We start from the raw sequence: 22,347 nt of genomic DNA, 5'->3' as shown, positions 1-22,347 counted from the left end.
GTAATTTTCAGTGTACATGTCTTGTGTTTCTTTGTTTAATTTACTTCTAAGTATTTTATTATTTCTGATGCTATTAAACATGGAATTTTTTTTGGATTATTTATTGCAAGTGTATAGAAATACAGTTGAACATTGTATGTTGATCTTGTATTCGTCAACCTTGTTGAACTTGTTAATTACTTCTAAGATTTCTTTTGCAAATTCCTTAACATTTTCTATAGGTTACATCATGTAAGTTGTGAACAGAGATAGTTCTACTTCTTCCCTTCCATTGTGGATGTGTTTTATTCCATTGTCTTCCTTGATTGATATAGATAGAATCTCCAGTATAAGGATGAGTAGAAGTAGAGGGATGGCCATCATTGCCATGTTCCTCATCTGAGGGGATGATATTCAATCTTTTTTCCGTTAAGTACAACGTTAGCTGTGTTTTTTTGTGGATGCTGTTGATGTTATTTAAAATATAAAACAATATTTTTTGACAGGGCATATGCTCTTCAAATTGCATCATAACATTTTAATTTTTATTTTATTTTTTTATTTTTTTAATATTTATTTATTTATTTATTTATTTATTTATTTTTGAGAGACAGAGAGACAGAACATGAGGAAGGGAGGGACAGAGAGAGTGGAGTCACAAAATCAGAAGCAGGCTCCAGGCTCTGAGCTGTCAGCACAGAGCCTGACGGGGGGCTCGAACTCACTGACGGCAAGATCACATGAGCCGAAGTTGGATGCTTAACCAACTGAGTCACCCAGGTGTCCCAACATCTTATTTTTTTTTTTTAAATCAAGGCGGTCCTTTGAGTCATTTAAGTTTGAGAAATCTTCAGGACATTATGTTAATTGAAATACGTCAGTCAGAAAAATACAAATACTGTATGATTTCACTTATGTGAGGTACGTAAAGTAGTTAAATTTATAGAAACATACAGAATAGGACTTAACAGGGCCCAAGGGAGAGAGAGAAAAGGGATTTATTTAATGGGTACAGAGTTTCAGATTTGCAAGATGAAAAATTTCTGGAGATCTGTTTCACAACAATGTGAACATATTTGACACTACTGAACTCTATACGTAAAATGGTCAAGATTGTAAATTTTATGTTATGTGATTTTTTTTTTACCACAAACAAATGAGGAAATCAAAAAAAATTTAATTTTGATCATTTGAATAAAAGAGAATTTTAGAGTTGTCATTATTCCTCTCAAGGGAGAGTCTGTTTCCTAAAGGAGGACAGGAGAGAAAGTTTTAGAGAAGATTTACAAACTCAAATACTTTCATGGGTCAAGTAGGTAGCAGAAGTATATAGAGGTTTTAAGTTTATAGAGAGTGGTGATTTGAAAACTCCATGTTCTGTAACATATTCTAAAGCTGTGCTATCAAGATAAAACATAGCTACTGAACTACTTCTGCCTAACTTGCTATTCCTTTTCTAGAAAGAGAGGAGAATGTGGCAGTCAAGCACTGGCCGCTGCAAGAAAGAAGTTCCTTACACCATGACTTTGTAACATTCAGTTTGAAGTTGTATTCTGCCAAAGGTATAATCACTACGTTACGACTAAGCCTTTAGTAAAAATGTATTATATCCAATGGTCATGTGTTAATGGTGCTTTAAAAAAAAAGGAAGAACATCGTGGGCAGTTTTATCACTTCCAGTCACTAATGGGTGGCAAAGATGGGAAAGGCCCAACAAGGAGTTATTGTTGGAAAATGTACCTAAAGACAGCAGTGAGGCAGGCTGCATTGTGAGCCGACTCGGGAAGATTTAAGACAAAAGCTCTTTTCCCAATACAGTTTCAAGAATGGTGACCCACTGTGGCACCTGGGTGGCTGGTTTAACGTCCAACTCTTGGTTTCTGCTCGGGTCATGATCTCACAGTTTGTGACTTTAAGCCCCACATTGGGCTTTGTGCTGGCAGTGTGGATCCTGCTTGGGATCTTCTCTCTCCCTCTCTCTCTGCTCCTCCCCTGCTCTCTCTCTCAAAATAAATAAATAAACTTAAAAAAAAAAAAAAAAAGAATGATGATCCAGGTGGGGAGGGAGTATCGGAGCAAATACATATATTACAAATTTCACTTTTTTTAAGTTAAATAAATTTATATCTAAGAAGGCAAACAGTTTTACATGGTGCTATCACTAAAATCTGGATAAATAACTTTTAAAGATCACCAGTGGCCTGCTACCTAAAGATGTCTTCACCATCATAAGTGAATTCCATGCCTATAGATGAAAGTGTCAACAGTAAGAGAATGGCAGAAAACCATTTCCTATTTAAAAACATTTGAGATATACTTTTACATAACTAAGCAATAGTTAACAAAATAGTAAGCATGTGAAAACTGTAAATTCCAAAGACTGAGATTATTTTGCTATAGAAACAATCATTAGTATTATACTAAAAAAATGTTGGAACTGGAAGACAGAGTACTACATAGAAGATTAAATTTTGGCTTTATCTGTTTCCAGCCATATCTTGCACAGTGTAAACATAAATACCACAGACAGATATTTTAGTGGCAGAATGGCACCGAGCTCCTAATAGTTTACGTGCAACTGACAAAGGCTTTTTGTTTTTATTTATTTCATGCTGTGAACCCAGTTGGTTCCCTTTATTCATACACTATTCATTGGGCAATCCATGCATAGATAGGTAACCAGGATCAGATTCATCTCAATAGAATCTTACCTAGACTCTGCTCTATTTAGAATCACTCAATAAATGTTAGTATCACTATTATGATTTTCTTCTCCATCTCTTATGTTCTTTGAACTAGCATGTGTTTTGTACATGCTTTGGTTTTAGAAAGAATGGTGTTTCTGGCAGATATCAGTATTAGCTCAAGCCCATTATTATCACTTTTATTTCTCGTGGCTATTTTGAATTTTTCACCTGTGCTATTAGGAAACTATCATCCACACCTATAATGAAAAGCCACAGAGTCTCCACTACCAAGTAACTGAAGTCCCCGAATTTTAGTTTTCTCATCTGGGAAAAATAAATCAGATACCTTTTCTAAAGTGCCTGGACAGCAAACCGTTATGTACCTAATACACAGTAATATCACCAGTCTTTTCATTTTGTTTTTTTAGTTTCTTTTTAAATTCCAGTTAGTTAACACATTGTAATATTAGTTTCAGGTGTACAATATAGTGATTCAACAATTCCGTACATCACTCGGTGCTCATCACCACACATGGACTCCTTAATGCCCATCACCTATTTAGTCAATCCCCCCCCCCCCAACCCACCTCCCCTCTGGTAACCATCAGTTTGTTCTCTATAGTTAAGAGTCTGTTTCTTGGTTTACTCTCTCTCTCTCTTTTTTCCCTTTGCTCATTTGTTTCTTAAATTCCATGTACGAGTGAAATCATATGATATTTGTCTTTCTCTGACTGACTGATTTTGCTTGGTGTAATAATACTGTCTAGCTCCATCCGTGTCATTGCAAATGGCAAGATTTCATTCTTTTTGATGGCTGAATTATATTCTGTTATATATATAAATCTTTACATTTTTATTCATTCATCTATCAATGGACACTTGGGGTGCTTCCACAATTTGGCTAGGGTAAATAATGCTGCATAAACATAGAAGTGCATAAGACAAACTTTTACAGCATAGAACAAAAAAGGGACAGTTCTAACTGATATTTATTTACATGTCCCACATTATGGAGACCTCAGCGTCTTTGAGCGCTAACATAGATCAGGGACAGACAGAACTGAAGCTACATGGCTGAAAAGACAAATTCTGTTTCATAATACATTGCATGGTGGGACAATAAATATCTACCACAATTTTTCTTCTTCTCTTTCTACATAAAATTCCCAGAGGAAAATGACAGCAGGAAATCATTCCACAGTGACTGAGTTCATCCTTGCTGGGTTAACAGAGAGCCCAGAACTCCAGCTGCCCCTTTTCTTCCTCTTCCTAGGAGTCTATGTGGTCACGGTGGTGGGGAACCTGGCCATGATCACACTGATAGGGCTCAGTGCTCACCTGCACACCCCCATGTACTATTTCCTCAGCAATTTGTCCTTCATTGATCTCTGCCATTCCACCGTCATTACCCCTAAAATGCTAGTGAACTTTGTGACAGAGAGAAATTTCATCTCCTACCAAGCATGCATGACTCAACTCTACTTCTTCCTTGTTTTTGTTATATCGGAATGTCATATGTTGGCTATAATGGCATATGATCGCTATGTTGCCATCTGTAACCCATTGCTTTACAATGTCACCATGTCTTATCAGGTTTGCTCCCGGCTGGTAGTTGGGGTGTATATCATGGGCTTGACTGGTGCCACAGCTCACACAGGCTGCATGCTAAGAGTGCTCTTCTGTAAGGCTGACAGAATCAACCATTACTTCTGTGATCTTTTCCCACTGTTGGAGCTCTCCTGCTCCAGTACTTATATCAACGAGGTGGTAGTTTTGTGCTTCAGTGCACTTAATATCCTCGCCCCCAGCTTCATGATTCTCAGCTCCTACATCTTCATCATTGCCAGCATCCTCCGCATCCGCTCCACCGAGGGCAGGTGCAAAGCCTTCAGCACCTGCAGCTCCCACATCTCCGCTGTTGCCGTTTTCTTTGGATCCGCTGCGTTCATGTACCTGCAGCCATCATCTGTGAGCTCCATGAACCAAGGGAAAGTGTCTTCTGTGTTTTACACCATTATTGTGCCTATGCTGAACCCCCTGATCTACAGCCTGAGGAATAAAGATGTCAGAGTTGTCCTGAATAAGATCCTTGAAAATAGAAGGAAATGGGTATTTTGCTTGAGAAAAGCTTTGTAATTCTCAGAGAAGGTTTGATAAGGAAGCAATCCAGAGACAACACTGTATGTCCACAAGTAATGAAATTGTTCATTCTACTTGATAATTTTGAAGAACAGTGCGGGAGGACTGGATTCATAGTCCTGTCAGTCACATGGACAGGATTCATGCCAGTCACATGGACAGCATCACCATATGATAGGGTATATTAGACATTGACCTGGGCACCATGTGGACACGATAGCACACCTAGTGTATTGGACATAGAGTTAGAAAGCAAAGTGCATGCAAACAAAATTTGCAGAATTAGGATATCTCCTAGATATAGGATGCATAACAATGGTTATTTGCTAACTTAAATTGATGAAATAAGTCAAGTACAATTCCTTTGATAATACTTATTGCCTTATATTTTAATATGTTTTTCAAGACTTAACTTCTACTAGTTATAGGAAAGGATGGTATATTGTAAATCAGCATTATTAAAATATAGGGTTAATAAACTTTTAATTTTACATGTTTGGCATGAAGACTATGACTAACCACAATAGGTAACATACACTACCTGCCAGCCAAGGTTTTACCAGTAAGCTTTCCTTTCCCTCTTTTTTTTTTTTAATTCAAATATAGTTGACACACAATGTTACTTCAGTTTCAGGTATAGAACATACTGATTCAACATCTCTGTACATTATTCTATGCTTGCCCCAAATGTAGCTACCATCTGTCCCCATACAATACTATTACAATACCATTAACTACATTCCATTTGCTGTGCCTTTTATTCTTGTGAGTTACTCATTCCATAACTGCAGGCCTGTACCTCCCTCTTCCCTTCATCCCTTTTTGCTCATACCCCATCCATCTCCCCTCTGGCAACCAAAAGTTTGTTCTCTGTATTTACAGGTCTGATTCTACTTTTTGTTTATTCATTTTGGTTTTTAGATTCCACATATGTGCGAAATCATATGGTGTTTGTCTTTCTTGGTCTGACTTATTTCACTTAGCCTAATACCCTTTAGGTCCATCTATGTTGTTGCAAATGGCAAGATCTTTTTTTTTTTTTATGACTGTGTAATATTCCATTGTATAGATATGCTATATCATCTTTATCCACTTATGTATTGATGGACACTTGAATGGCTTCCATGGACTCTTGAATGGCTATTGTAAATAATTCTGCATTACACATAAAGGTGCATGTATCCTTCTGAATTAATGTTTTGTTTCCTTTGGGTAAATATCCAGTAGTGGAATTATTGGATCATATGATATTTCTATTTTTAGCTTTTTGAGGAACCTCTATACTGTTTTCCACAGTGGCTGTACCAATTTACATTTCCACAAACAATACACAAGTGTTCCTTTTCTCCACATCTTCACCAAAACTTATTTCTTGTCTTTCTGATTTTAGTCATTCTGACAGGTATAAGATGATATTGTAGTTTTGATTTGCATTTCCCTGATGATTAATGATGTTGAGTATCTTTTCATGTGCTGTTGCCCATCTATACATCTTCTTTGGAAAAATGTCTATTCAGGTCCCCTGGCCATTTTTAATGGGATTAAACCATCGGTTTTTATTACCAAACAAATAAAATGATTCAGTATTTATACAGAAATAAAATAATTTGTATAGCACACATATTTCTTTGCTCCTCATCATTTCTCTTTATTTTAGAAAAAAATAAAGTTACCATATCTCCTTCTTACTCTAATTAGGAACTTCCCAGGGATTTATGCAATATTTAGCATATGCTTTCACTTAGGCCACAAGTTAAAATATTCCAAACATCACTGTTTTCTGAGTACATTATGAAATCTAAATACAGTTAACAGAGACCAATGAAAAAAACTTTCAGATCTTACATAACCAGGTTGTTTTCCCTGATTTTCTACTTTGCCCTTGTGGGAAGGGACTTCAGAAAACTTTAGTGTATGTCTTATAAATTTCCTGAAATTTTGCATTTAAAAATGGGCTGGCATGAAATCCACCAGAGCTCTAACAATATCTCTCACATCCTTGGTTCTAATGTGTAACCTAATAAGAACAATGAATAACACTTTTGTGACACTATTAAGCCCTTGAGTACCAACGGAGAAAGGGAAATTCTAATTGTTTCTTCTCCCATGAGTGGATACTTGTGGGATAAGATCCTAGTGGGAGGCCATTATCATTGTTTGCTCTTAATCAGACCCGTAGCATCTATACCCAGAGTGTAAAATCCTCAGATAATATCAACCAACCTCTGCAGGGGGACAGACAGTTTTGGGCATCAGCTTCACCAGAGATCAAGATCAGTGACTAAAAACAATGGCCAAAGGAGACTTATAGGCTATGACTCCCTCAGCACTAAAGAGTCCTGCAAGGTTGGTACTCCGAACTATCCACCAGCATCGTCAGATCATTTTTCCCTTCAGAACAATGAAGAAGAAAAGTACACAGCACTGAATTCTCTGTGAAGAAGGAAAGCTATGTCTGAATCACAGTCTTTGGATTTTAAAATCTTAGCTTTCCACTCAGGCTCCTTTCCCAGCACACACAGAGATGTACACAGCCATTTCATCCTCACTTGTCCTCGTTCTATTGTTCACGCTTTCTCATGACCACAGGCCCCTTTGTTATCTCTCTGTCCCCTCTAGTATAAAATTACGGCAGAAACTTTTTTGTTTACTCATTTCAACTCAGGCAGTGTGAGGGCTTTGCTGACTTAGATTGAGTCTATGTTAATATATCTCTAACCTTCCTTCATAATTTTTTTTTTTTTTTAATTTTTTTTTTTTAACGTTTATTTATTTTTGAGACAGAGAGAGACAGAGCATGAACGGGGGAGGGGCAGAGAGAGAGGGAGACACAGAATCGGAAGCAGGCTCCAGGCTCTGAGCCGTCAGCCCAGAGCCTGACGCGGGGCTCGAACTCACGGACCGCGAGATCGTGACCTGGCTGAAGTCGGACGCTTAACCGACTGAGCCACCCAGGCGCCCCCATAATTTTATTAAACATATCGATTGAGGGTCACTAGATGCAAAGCACTGTGCTAAGTACTGTATTGATTTTACAGTCTAGTAGAGAAGGGAAACCAGTAAATAACTCATACTAATTAATATAAAGTAAGTGCTTATGTAAAACACAAGAAATGTATTCATAGGCACACACACAAAATGGTCATGTTAACTGGGGCTCTCCTACTAAACTTTTCAAATATTTTTTTAAATGTTTATTTATTTTTGAGAGACTGAAAGAGAGAGAGAGAGAGAGAGAGAGAGAAAGAGTATGTGTGTGTGTGTGTGTGTGTGTGTGTGTGTGGCAGAGAGAAAGGGAGACACAAAATCTGAAGCAGGCTCCAGGCTCTAAACTGTCAGCACAGAGCCCAAAGTGGGGCTGGAACTCATGAACCCCGAAATCATGACCTGAGCTGAAGTCTGACGTTCAATCCACTGAGCCACCCAGGTACCTCTCTCATATTAAATTCTTAACTAAATGATCCTAACTGCTGAATAAACGTCATAAGGTAGATGGAATGGAAGAAGAGAAAAGCTAAAGGGATATGGTGAGTAAAAACTAACAGTCTACCAAATAACTAAATAACATGGTATTTGTTGGGATATAAAAAAGAAAACTTTGTTGTTATTGTTGTAAATCTTTGAATGACAAATTAGTTTGAACTTTATTTGGAGAACTTGGAAAATACTGATTATTTTAAAAGGTTACTATTCAGTAAAAAAGTTGAAAATCTCTGTATTATCATGTGTTCATGGAAAGAAACAACAAGAAGATCTGCTGAGGAAAGAAATTGGAAACTCTTACTGCCATTATGGGAATGACAGTGTTCGGCGAATGAAAAACAGAGCAGGGAGATACTTAAATAGATTACAATTGAAACAACACTGACATTGATTAAGTTCTTACCAAGAGCCAGGAACTGTGCTGGGGACCTCACTTTACAGGTATCATTTAATTTAATTTTCACACGGGACAGCAATTACTGTTTTCATTTTTTAGAACATTAGAGAAAATGTAGGACTGAATTTTTTGCATCAATGGCTACTATGCTAATATCAGGACCTATTAGAAGTACACAGTCATGAAAGTTGTAATTTAAAGAGATATTCAGGATGATTTAATCCAACCACCCATCTAAACCTTGCATCCATCAACAATAGCTGCTCCATGGTCTTTTAGGCTGTGCTTGAACATTTCTGGCTATAAGATCAGATTATGTGTGACTGTAATGTTCTCTGATGTGAAACCAGATATTTCTTCCAATAGTTTCAAGCAGGTCATTTGACTTCATTCTCTTGGAGACATATAAAATGAGTCCAATATCAAAATGGGGAGCCTGGGTGGCTCAGTCAGTTAAGCATCTGACTCTTAATTTCGACTTAGGTCATGATCTTGGCTCAGGTAATGATCTCACAGTTCATGTGTTTGAGCCCTGCATTGGGGGTCCGTGCTGACAGCACTGAGCCTGCTTGGGATTCTCTCTTTCCCTCTCTCTCTGTCCTTTCCCAATTTTAGCATTCTCTCTCTCTCTATCAAAATAAATAAATAAACTTAAAAAAATGAATCCAACATCTTTTAAATGTAGCATTATGTTGAACATTTGGCAGTAACTGTTATGTGTCACATAAATCTTTTTTTGCTAATAAATATCCTCAGTTACTTCAGCCATTCCTTAAAAGACAAGATTTCTGATAGTTTTTCTGAAATTTTCCAGTTTTTCTAAATCACAGAAAGCATTGTAACCCAAATTGAAAACAATATTCCAACTGTTGCTTGAGTATTAAGAAAATAAATTTCCATTTTCTAGAATCTCTTTAATTTCTTTGCAATCTAAATGAAATATATATTAGCCTTTTTTTAAAAAAAAATCACATCGTTGTCTCGTATTGAATTTAATCTAAAATTTGTAGTTGTATTTTGCACGTGTTCTAATAATCCATACCTCTATCGTCTTTCCATTCTGTAGAGAGTACGTGAGAAATACATGATAAGAAGACACCAGGGTGTTTTTCTTCCAAAACCTTGCTCATATTTTGGGAATAAGTGTAGTTTTCTGGCCTCCACCACCAACATGAAGTCCAATTAACTTAAATTATTTATAATCCTCTGCTTCTCTGGCCATAGTGATGCAATATATTACCTAAATTTTGGCCATTGTGTCACTCCCCTGGGATTAGTTGAATTTATAAACAAAGGAAGACAGTTTTCACTATGGGAGAAGTTGTTGAGGTGTAAGTATACTATGTTCTTACCTTATGAGGCAGCAGCTTTCTTCCTGGGTGAAGGAACCCTCGACAAGCAGACTAGCAGAATTCCAGGTGGGATGGTATTGGTAGTTGCCCACTTCTTCAGGTTTTTATTCTGAGTTCGAGTTCTAGTAAGGAAAATGATTCAGGTCAAAATAACAACTTTTTACAGACTTGTGAATCCTATGTTTATTAACTGTATAAAACAAGTTACTCTTTCTTATTTTGAATTAAATGAAAATTTAATCATTATGCCATTTGATAAGTGTGACATTAATGTATACATATAGGATACCCCAAAGGATATAGGAAAGAGTCATTAGAAATAACAGTAGTTGAATTACCATATTGTAACCTGAAACTAGTATTAGACTGCATGTTAATTAACTGGAATTTGAATAAAGACTTAAAAAAAAGAAATAATGGTAGTAACTTTCCTACTAACTAGCTCAAAAAAAATCTAAAACTTGGTGTTTTCTATTAAAAATTAGAAATATCTTAATTATAAGTATCTTGAATTTTCCTCTGGTCAGCTGGAATCATAGGTTGCCCTAGAGTGATGGAAGAGATTCAAGAGATACCAACATTATGAATGTCCCTTGATGAGGAATAAAATAATGATCTCCATAAAATTATTCTGTCTCATACACACACACACACACACACACACACACACACACACACCACAAGTACACTCATTTTCTGTTTTTTAAGCTTAGAACCAGATGAGGGGATAATGGACCCTGGAAATATTTCCACAGTAACTGAGTTCATCCTCGCTGGGCTAACAGAGAAGACCGGATTCCAGCTGCCCCTTTTCTTCTTCTTCCTAGGAGTCTATGTGGTCACGGTGGTGGGGAACCTGGCCATGATCACACTGATAGGGCTCAGTGCTCACCTGCACACCCCCATGTACTATTTCCTCAGCAATTTGTCCTTCATTGATCTCTGCCATTCCACTGTCATTACCCCCAAAATGCTGGTGAACTTTGTGACTGAGAAGAACATAATTTCCTACTCAGCATGCATGACTCAGCTCTATTTCTTCCTCCTTTTTGCTATCTCAGAGTGTCACATGTTAGCTGCAATGGCTTATGACCGCTATGCTGCCATCTGCAACCCCTTGCTTTACAATGTCGTCATGTCTTCACACATCTGTTTCCGGCTCACAGTGGGAGTTTATATTTTGGGCATCGTTGGATCTACAATCCATACGGGTTTTATGATGAGGCTCCTTTTCTGCCAGTGCAATGTGATTAACCATTATTTCTGTGATCTCTTTCCACTACTGGAGATATCCTGTTCCAGCATCTTCGTCAATGAATTATTGGTCCTAGTCTTGAGTGCATTTAACATTCTGACTCCTGCCTTCACCATCCTTGCCTCCTACATCTTCATCATTGCCAGCATCCTCCGCATCCGCTCCACCGAGGGCAGGTGCAAAGCCTTCAGGACCTGCAGCTCCCACATCTCCGCTGTTGCCGTTTTCTTTGGATCTGCTGCGTTCATGTACCTGCAGCCATCATCCGTGAGCTCCATGGACCAAGGGAGAGTGTCCTCTGTGTTTTATACCACCATTGTGCCCATGCTGAACCCCCTGATCTATAGTCTGCAGAATAAGGATGTCAAATTTGCCCTGAAGAAAATTCAGGGCAGTAGAAAATGTTCATGAATAGAATCAATATCATAATGTCATATCAGAAGCAGGTCTTTCAGATTTGCTGAGATATGTAATGTGTTAGGTTTATTGTACACAGTTTTGGAAATCCAATGACACTTCCCCAAAGAACACAATTCCTAAATTCCCCTCCAGGCCACTCCTTTGAACCTTATTAAAGTGATTATGTGTGGAGAAATACAAAGAATAAAGTCAAAGACTCTTGAGTATGAAAGTAGCCTTAGTTTTATTTTAATTATAATACAACAATAAGATGACAATGAATATTTTGAAGATAATAGCAATATGTATATTATTAAGATTTTATGAAATATCAAGCAATATGCCGAACACTTTAAATGGACAACTTTGTTTACAGCATTTACTTACCAAATATTTAGTTTTCCCTGAGGAAAAGCCCTAGTATTATTCCCCTTTAAAAGAAATAGAACCTTATTTAGTTTGAGTAAATGCCCTATGTCCCAAACATAATAAGTTATTAATCCTAGGCAGTTTGGCTCCAGGACCCATGATTTTACTTAAACGGTACTTTGGCCTCAAGTAACTGTAGACAGGTCTAAGACATCCTAGAAATTTCCTGTACACAAACAGCTTCCCTAGTTCCTTATATGACAGTGCTGCTTTCCTATAGATATCTTCAATCCTATTTTCACTTTTATTTCATTTGATATAATCAGAATCTTTCAAACCTGTGCCGATCAAAGCAAAATATTGGAGACTCCTTATGGAGTCCCATTACAGAAACTAAAGTTATTATTCTTGATAGCAATAATTTGTATAGTAGCTCAACCAACACTGTGTTGTCTTTATACCAGTGACCATGCAGCTATTTATGAAGTAACTGCTACAAAAGCTAAAAATCTTGCTAAGTTGTATCATTTTCATGTGGTTATGCTCTTTCCCCCATAATTTACAAACAATTGCTATGTCATGTCAATTTTATCTTTAAAACATATTTCCCTTCATATTTTGCTTTTCTGCTTCTGGACATTTAAAATCTTGTAACTGAGGACTTGTTTGATAATTCTGAATATTCAACTGTTCTCTCTCTCTTCTCAGTTCAAACCTGCCACCTCATCATTGTCAGATCAATGTTCCTAGGAGAGTATGCTGTTTTATTCACCTGATATGAAAGTTGCAGTGTTTACATATAGTTTCCAAAGACAGAAAAAAAAATATCTTACCACTCTTGTATTCCATTAACCATTCATTCGTTGATATCAAATGTTCATATGAGAAAGCCCTCATATTTTTATTTGACTTAATTTTCATCGGTCCAAAAATGGATAAGAAAAATGGTTACAATTGCAACTCTTAGGTGTGATTCCTAGTCCAATGCTCTGTCCAACAGACACAAAAACACTCACACAGGACAAACAAAAAGAGACCTGGTGGGTAGACCCTTGAATTACTGGGGCTTAAGTTCTTATATGAGATGCAGACTCAGTGAAGGGTAATGGCAACATCAAGAAAGAGGAAGAAAGCATCTGCAGACCCAGAAAATCATGTCATATTTTGAGTAATATGGAAAAGCTACAAAAGAGAAAAGTAGACAGAGGACAGTTCATGAATCACCTCTGGATCACTGTCAGACATCACTCATTTTAGTGAAGGGAGGTGCTGAATTTTTTTTAGGCAGGGGAGTGAAAAAAGTAGTTTTACATGTTAGTAGTATCACACTTATGCTGGTTGGAAGATAATGGAAAGACAACAAGGCTGAATCAAGACCGGTCAGCAGCCATTTGATTGTTTTAAGCAGGACACTTCATGCAGTGACAGTGGAGCCAGAAAGGAAGGAGAGTGTCAAGGGATTTTTGAAAAGTGGATTGTTCAGACATGGCTGAACCGAGGTGAGTTGAAGGTCCAGGAAAGTGTTAAGGATGGATGCAAACTTCTAGTTTGGATTACTAAATAGGATGATGAAAGACAAATATGATTTCACTCATATGTGGAATTTAAGAAACACAACAGATGAATATAGGGGACGGGAGGGAAAGATAAGAAAAAAACGGAGAAGGAGGCAAATCATAAGAGACTTCTTCAAAACAGAGAAGAAACTGGGGGTTGCAGGAGGGTAGGTAAGGGGGAATGGGCTAAATGGGTGATGGGCATTAAGGAGGGCATTTCTTGGGATGAGCACTGGGTGTTGTCTGTAAGTGGTGAACCACTGCGTTCTACTCCTGAAACCAATACGACACTCTATGTTAACTAACTTGAAAAAATAAAATAAAATAATAAAATAAAATAAAAGAATGAATGAATGAGTGAATGAATGAATGAATGAATAAATAAATGAAGGACAATGATGGTGGAACTCTCAAGATGGGGCTCTAGGTAACATTTCACAGCAAAGCAATTGGGTTACATAAGTCTGTAAAATTCAACTCTCCCTCTATATTTCTCTCTGTCAGTTTCTCTATCTATGCATATGTAAAAATGGACACATGCACACACACATATTTTTAAATTTCCGGAATCACTACATATATCCTGACAGAATGGAAACCGTGGCTTTGCGAATTTCAGTACCTTTCATTATTGTATAATCATTTATGGAAATGGTTCTTTAAACCCTTCCCACTCCTGTCTTCACCTCCAACTCTCTTCCCACTTCGTTAACTCAGCACACTGAGGAAACAGGCAGCTCTAGTCTGCTCACCTGTAGAGTGGCATTCCAGACATATAGTTTCTTCTAAAAATGTCCCAGAATCCTGTGGCCACCGCTATTCCAAAGCTAAAAGAAGCTTTGGGATGTGTGGGAATGTAAAACATTGCTTGAAACTGAAAGGATCATAGATAGTGAAAGGGATTCAAAACAAGAGATCCTCTGATGCCTCGTTCCTGAGGTTGCTCCACAGACCAGCGGCATGGGCAAAAGCTGAGAGTATGTTAAAACGCAGTTATCTCAAGCCCTACACTGGCCTTATTAAATCAAGAATCTGCTTTTGAACGACAAGATTCCCTCGTTATACCTGCGCACATTAAAGTTAAGGGGTTTTAAAAAATATTATCATCAGACCACAGATACTAAGATTTTGATTTAATTGATATGGGGTACAATTGAGATATAGAGATTTTTTTTTTAATTTTTTTTTTTTAACGTTTATTTATTTTTGAGACAGAGAGAGACAGAGCATGAACGGGGGAGGGGCAGAGAGAGAGGGAGACACAGAATCGGAAGCAGGCTCCAGGCTCTGAGCCATCAGCCCAGAGCCCGACGCAGGGCTCGAACTCACAGACCGCGAGATCGTGACCTGAGCTGAAGTCGGACGCTTAACCTACTGCGCCACCCAGGCGCCCCGAGATATAGAGATTTTTAAAAACACCCTTGATTATTTTAAATGTGCCTCCATAAGTGAGAAACACTAATATAACCCAAAACTAATATAAAATTAAACTCCTTTGAAGATTGAACTTAATGCATTTAATGCTATTTTATAAGAGCTCCCCTGATATGAGTGTCCAATTTACCTTAAATCATACTGCACTCAATGTGCTTCCAATTATCCCAGCTTAGGGGGAAAAAAGCAAAAATATGTAAGGAAGAGGAATTAATATGGAACACTGGTGGCTATAATAAAATATTTTCTTTAAATATACAATTTAGCAAGTGGAATTATTTTCAGTGAGGACCTCAAGAAAAGCAAACATTACACGAGAATTCTGAATTCTTACCCGTAACCCTATCCAATTATGTATAGATCTGACTTTGAATCAAGTAAGTATATTACCTACTTATGCATAAAATAAACATATTTTATAAAAGAAAATGGTTCAATTAATTATTTAAAAATTCTGGCCCTATTGGGGCACGTGGGTGGCTCAGTTGGTTAAGTGTCTAACTTCACTCAGGTCATGATCTCACAGCTCGTGAGTTTGAGCCCCAACTGGGCTTCGTGCTGCTGGTAAGGAGCCTGCTTGGGATTCTCGCTCTCTCCTCCCTCTCTGCCCCTTCTCGACTCGTGCTTTCTCTCTCTCTCAAAATAGATAAATCAACTTAAAAAAAATTCTGGCCCTGTTAAAAGAAAGATACCCTGTCAGGATGTGCCCTGATCCTCTTAAACCTGCTATTCACTGTATGGACTGTGAACCAAACCCACTGGCTAGGAGCTTGTAAGAAATGCAGAATCTCAAACCCCATTCAGACCTGCTGGACCAGAACCTGCATTAAAAAAAAAAAAAATTCAGGTGATCCCGTGAAAAATCTTTATCACTAATTGATAAATCCAAAATTGACAAAGAATCCCTAGAATGGACATCTAGAAGGGAAAAGTTAGACACCTGGGAAATGCTAACAGCAATTGCTTCTTTTCTCAAAGTCTTGTTCCTTGAGACACGGAAATCCTCAAGAGTATTTGTCTCCTTGTTGTTTGGTGCCTGGCATGCCTGAGTCCAGGACCAACCTTCAGAGCGCACTGGTCAGAACGGCTCAGGGGGCTGAGAAGCGGAGGAGTTTGCTACCCTGAAGCTGGAGAAATGCAGACTGAAGACCTACAATTGGAGACACTGATCTGTGACCTCAAAGATTATGATTCACTAATTCTGGCGTTAGAATAAGAAGTCTGTAATACAAATCTCTCCAGATGAGAGCATTTGGACCGTTGACAAATTAAGAGTTTTGAGAATATTTCTAAAGGTCTAGAAACCATTACGAAAAGAATTTTTATCAGTATCAAATAGGCGGATGGAAAGGAGGCAGTGGCAATAACAAGTAAAGCAACTGCATATGTAATATAATAGTTGAGATAACATTCAAAATTGGCAATCTAAAAATAGCGGGATGTATGAATTATTTAGAGCTGTGGAGGTAATCTTGGGGAGAAGAAATGGAAAGAGAAACTGTTTATCAGAGCTCCTCTACCGAGATTAAATTGTCCCTGGAGTAATGAGTGTAGGGAAGATGTTTCGGGAAGTTCTGATTCTCATTTGATCATGTTTATATTTCTACAGTCATAAGCTTTATAAATACGGTAGTCTCCCTAGGTGAGTCTGATGACCAAACAGGTGGAGAAATCTTGAATTAGTCAACACTCAAATATGCTCTATATCTGATCGTAAAGCAATAGCTCACAGAACTCTGTCTTACAAGCATATCATGCTTCTTGCCTGTATGAGATGATGAACGGTGTCTGTGTCATGTCTACCTTGAGCAACCGAAATGTTGGCCTTGATGTAAAATTTCTGTGAGGTGAGACAGGCTGGACTGTAGAAAGAAAGGTGTTTTCTGATCCTACACGTAGATTTTAAATGGACACAGATTCTAGGGGAAAGGGGTATAGAGCATGAAGGATAATCCACTAAAATATCTACCTTGAGCTTCTAGACTCCAGTATTGTGACCTCTTGAGAATCATACTTTCCAGGATAGATCTGGTAGCTGAGCTGGTATTTTCCATGAATCCTGAGAGAACCCCAGATACAACCAAAGGATCCCATCCGTACTTTTCCATTTTGCCTTAAGATCTTGCTTCTTTGAGTTTAAATGTTATATCCAGGGCCCATTTGGTGGCAAGAATAACCAGAGAATAGCTGGGTCCAGAAGGAAGCAGATCTTCCTAATTGAAGAGTCTCTTAGGAATTCACAACAGGAAAATGGAAAGTCCATTGTGTCTTGTTTTATGCAAGTTTCAAAATGGTCAAATGTTGAAATTCTGGGGAGACATATGGATTGTCTCAGGGACAATGTATCTACACTGTTACTCAACAAATCTCTTTTAATTGTAGAGGAAAATAAGTCATCTTCTCCCTTGTTAGGCATGTTAGGAATTTCTCATGGGGTTATGGCAATATCTAGTAGATGCTTTTATATTCAGCCCCCAAGTTGAAATATTCCAAGTAATGCCATTCTATGAGCACATTATGATATCTAAATACAGTTAGTAGAGGTCAATGAACACAAAAACTTTCAAATCTTACATACAAAAGTGTTTTCCCTGATTTTCTATTTATCCCTTGTCGGAAATCAGTTCAGAAAATTCCTTTAGAGTATGTTTTAAAAGTTACATGAATTCTTGACCTTTTAAATAGGTTGGCATGATATTCACTCAAGCTCTAACAAAATCTAATACTTCCTCGTTTTCAATCCATAATTTAACAAGAACAATGATTCTCACCTTTGTGACACTATCAAACACTTGAGAACCAATAGGGGAAAAGGGAAATTCTGAGTGTTTCTTTTCCCAAAGGTTGATACCCATGGGATGAGATTCTAGTGGGAGCCCATTATCATTCCTTGTTCCTAATCAGACTCTTGGCATCACTGCCCAATGTATAAAATCATCATACCATCTCAACCAACCTTTGCAGAAGGCCATCAGCTTCATTACAGATCAGGATCAGTGACCCCAAATTATTGCCATGAAGACTTTTAGTCCAAGGCCCCCTCAGCACCAAGGTGTCCTGCCAGGTTAGTACTCAGAACTATCTACCAGCATCACCAGATCATTTTTCCCTTCAGAAGAATGGAAGAGAGAATTATACATGGCTGCAGTTCTGGGGGGGCAAGAGGGGTATGTCTGAGTATGTCCCAGTCCTTGACTTTAAAAGTTTTAGAGTTCTCTACTCTAGCTCCCTCCCAGTGCACTCATTCTTTATTTCTACCTGTTATCACTCTAATATTCACATTATCAGGTGAACAAAAAGGTAGACTTATCATCTCCTTGTCCCCTACTGAATAGAATTCTGGCGAACACTTTTTTTTATTCACACCAGGCAGTGTGAAGACTTTGTTCACTTATATTGAGTCTATGTTGGGTTATGTCTAACATCCTTTTAACACTTTTATTAAAAACACGTATTTACTGATATTTGCTGTATGTGGCAAGTACTATGTTGGATTTATAGCTTAGTTGAAAAGAACCAGTACATAACTCATAATAATTAATGCAGAATTATATACATGCTAAATGTAAACATAAGAAACATCTTCGTGAACATGCAGAAAATGGTCTTATTAATTGGAGCTTTCACTATGAAAGCCCTTAACTAAAGGGCCCTAACTATTAAATAGATTTCACAGGGCACAGGGAATAAATGAAAAAAGTAAAAAGCTAAAAGAATATGATGAGAGCCAACAAAATGCTCTTTGTGATATGGTTAAATCATGTAATACTTGCCGGGAAATGAAAAAGAAAAATTTTCTTTTTGTTACCAGATGATATAAATCTTTGAATGACAAGGAAATTAGTTTGGACTTTATGTGAAGACTATGAAAAAGATTGATGATAGGAAGTTAGTATTCAGTGCAAAATATCAACTCTCTGTATTTTGTATGTGTCAGTGTAGGAAGGAGGGACAAGAAGATGTGCTAAGGAAAAAAATGAACTCGGTCATCAATAAGGAAAGAAAATGCTGATCAAATAAAATATAAAACAGAGCAAATTCAGAAGATTAAAATTAAATTAACATTGACATTATTAAGTTCTTACCAAGAACCATGAACTGTGCTTAGCACCTTGTGGGCATCGTTTAATTTAGTTTTCATTGGAGACAGATGATAGCATTTTTTGTTTTTCAGAGGTCTGGAGATTGGATGTAATTATCCCAAGGTTGCACAGCAAGTATGGGGTTGAGTTGAGATTTCAATGCATTCTGGTCTAACTTAATTATCAAGACCCGCTAGAATTAGCGAATCATGAACCAGTGAAACTGGACGAGGTGATAAGAATGATTTAATCCCATCACCCATTAGGTGCTTGTGTCCTTGAACAATATCAGCTTGGAAAATGGTTATTCAGGCTGTGCTCAAACATTTCTGACTGTAAGATCAAGGATCTTTCTGAGACTGTTCATCTTTGTTGTGAAACCAAAGATTTCTCTCCAGAGTTTCAAGCAGTTAGCTTTATTTCACTCTCTTGGAGACATAGGCAATGAGTACAGTACTCCTTCTCCTTCTCCTTCTCCTTCTCCTTCTCCTTCTCCTTCTCCTTCTTCTTCTATTTTTTTAAGGTGGGGAGGGGTAGAGGGAGGGAGAGATTTCAAGCAGGCTCCATGTCCAGCCCAGACCATGAGCTGAGGACCTGAGCCAAAGTCAAGAGTTGGATGCTTAACTGACTGAGCCACCCAGGCACCTTTCCAGTACTTCTTAAATAAAGCAATTTGTTGAACAGTGACACATTGAACAGATGACACTGTTGAACATGTCATGTTGTCACGTGCCACATGAATTTTTGCTTTGCCAGCAAAATATCTTTGGTTATTTGCCCACTCTTAAAATGACAAATTTCTAGATCATGTTTTCTGAAGTTGTCCAATTTTTCTATATCACATAAAGTATTTGACCCTAACCTAAAAACACTAATCTAACAATTGCTTGAATATTAAGAATATGAATTTGCATTTTCTAGAATGTACTCATTTTCTTTCCAAGTCAAAACTCAAGGTACATTGGTCTTTAAAAAAAAAAAAACAAAAACAACACATCACACTGTAGATTGGCATTGAACATAACCTACAAGTTCTAATTGTATTTGTGTGTGCACTAGTGATCCATATCTTCACTGTCTTGGAACTCTGTAAAAACCACACACAAATTACAGGATTATAAAACAAGACCAGGAGAGTAAAACCTACAGTTTGTCTTCAAAATCCCTTCTCATATTTTGAGAATATAAATAGTTTTCTGACCTCCACCACTTAAAGCAGGAAATCCAAGTTGCTTAGACCAATCATATGCACCCCTGGTCATATTGGTGGGCAACATGACCTACATTTAAGGCATTATATGATAGCCTGGGATTAACCAAATTAGAATAAGGGAGAATGGCTCTTTGTTCTGGGAACAGCTGTTGAGATACAAGCATGATGTCTGCCAAACAGTATGTTTCTGCTCTTGGGGTGATCGGCCTGAGGGATGAGAGCTGGTGCATATAAAGCAGAGATTCTCCAGTGGAAAGATATCAGTAATTGACCATCCTTCAGCTATTTTGAGATGAGATACAGTAAGGAAAAAAGCTCAGACTAACATAATTACTTTTTGCGGACTTTTGAATCCTATGTTTATTCATTATAGAAAGCACATGCTACTATTATTTATTCTGAATAAATCAAAACTGTTTGCCATTTGACTAGCATGATATTAATATATACATATAGAACATGGGAGGAAGAAAGAGGCCACACAAATAACAGTTGTAATGTCCCTTCTGACTGACTTTAAAAGTCTGGAAATTGGTGTTTTCTCTTAAAAAGTTATGAGATATCTTTTTTTTTAAGTTTATTTTTTCATTTTGAGAGAAAGAGAGAGAGCTGAGGAGAGAGAGAGAGAGAGAGAGAGAGAGAGAGAGAGAGAGAGACAGGGAGAGACAGAGAGAATCCCAAGCAGACTCCAAACTCTCAGTGCAGAGTCTGATGCAAGGCTCAAACCCACGAACTGTGAGATCATGACCTGAGTCGAAATCAAGAGTCAGATGCTTAACTGACAGAACCACTCAGGTGCCGCAAAAAGGTTATGAAACTTCTAATTTATAAGGTTCTTGAAGTCTGTAATTACTTCTCCAGTTCAACCAGAATCACTGATTGATCAGCAGGAAAGACTCAATAGATCCCTGAATTGTGAATCTCTTCTGATCAGGAATAATGATCTTCATGGAATTATTCTTCTCTTCACATATACTCACACAAACATATATGTGTACACACAAATACACATACAGAGGAATATTCATTTTTTTCTCTTTTAGAATCAGAACCTGCTGCAAAGATAAGGGACTCTGGAAATCATTCCACAGTGACTGAGTTCATCCTCGCTGGACTAACAGAGAAACCAGAACTTCAGCTGCCTCTTCTCATCCTCTTCCTAGGAGTCTATGTGGTCACGGTGGTGGGGAACCTGGCCATGATCACACTGATAGGGCTCAGTGCTCACCTGCACACCCCCATGTACTATTTCCTCAGCAATTTGTCCTTCATTGATCTCTGCCATTCCACTGTCATTACCCCCAAAATGCTGGCGAACTTTGTGACTGAGAAGAACATAATTTCCTACTCAGCATGCATGACTCAGCTCTATTTCTTCCTCCTTTTTGGTATTGCAGAGTGTCACATGTTAGCTGTAATGGCTTATGACCGCTATGCTGCCATCTGCAACCCCTTGCTTTACAATGTCGTCATGTCTTCACACATCTGCTTCCGGCTCACAGTGGGAGTTTATATTTTGGGCATCGTTGGATCTACAATCCATACGGGTTTTATGATGAAGCTCCTTTTCTGCCAGCGCAATGTGATTAACCATTATTTCTGTGATCTCTTTCCACTCCTGGAGATATCCTGTTCCAGCATCTTCATCAATGAGTTATTGGTCCTAGTCTTGAGTGCATTTAACATTCTGACTCCTGCCTTCACCATCCTTGCCTCCTACATCTTCATCATTGCCAGCATCCTCCGCATCCGCTCCACCGAGGGCAGGTGCAAAGCCTTCAGGACCTGCAGCTCCCACATCTCCGCTGTTGCTGTTTTCTTTGGATCCGCTGCGTTCATGTACCTGCAACCATCATCCGTGAGCTCCATGGACCAAGGGAGAGTGTCCTCTGTGTTTTATACCATCATTGTGCCCATGCTGAACCCCTTGATCTATAGTCTGCGGAATAAGGATGTCAAATTTGCCCTGAAGAAAATTCAGGGCAGTAGAAAATGTTCATGA

General features: G+C 38.0%; 3 protein-coding genes across 3 annotated transcripts; all 3 read left to right on the top strand.

The window, feature by feature from the left end:
- The first annotated feature begins 3,833 nt into the window (after nucleotides 1-3,833).
- Nucleotides 3,834-4,802, top strand: LOC132662304 (olfactory receptor 8G1-like). Its single transcript, XM_060607784.2, has one exon. The coding sequence runs from the start codon at nucleotides 3,843-3,845 to the stop codon at nucleotides 4,800-4,802; it is 960 nt and encodes a 319-aa protein (XP_060463767.1). The 5' UTR covers nucleotides 3,834-3,842.
- Nucleotides 4,803-10,764: 5,962 nt separating this feature from the next.
- LOC132662305 (olfactory receptor 8G2-like) lies at nucleotides 10,765-11,703 on the top strand. The gene has a single exon (XM_060607785.2). It carries the CDS (start codon nucleotides 10,768-10,770, stop codon nucleotides 11,701-11,703), a length of 936 nt encoding a protein of 311 aa, XP_060463768.2. The 5' UTR covers nucleotides 10,765-10,767.
- Nucleotides 11,704-18,065: 6,362 nt separating this feature from the next.
- Nucleotides 18,066-22,347, top strand: LOC132662272 (olfactory receptor 8G2-like). Its single transcript, XM_060607761.3, has 2 exons — nucleotides 18,066-18,114; nucleotides 21,389-22,347. The coding sequence occupies exons 1-2, from the start codon at nucleotides 18,066-18,068 to the stop codon at nucleotides 22,345-22,347; spliced, it is 1,008 nt and encodes a 335-aa protein (XP_060463744.3).

This window comes from Panthera onca, chromosome D1, assembly GCF_046562875.1.
Source record: "Panthera onca isolate mPanOnc1 chromosome D1, mPanOnc1 haplotype 2, whole genome shotgun sequence".
NCBI lineage: Eukaryota > Metazoa > Chordata > Mammalia > Carnivora > Felidae > Panthera > Panthera onca.
The sequence above is the reverse complement of the archived record's forward strand: the minus strand, read 5'-3'. Positions and strand labels throughout refer to the sequence as shown.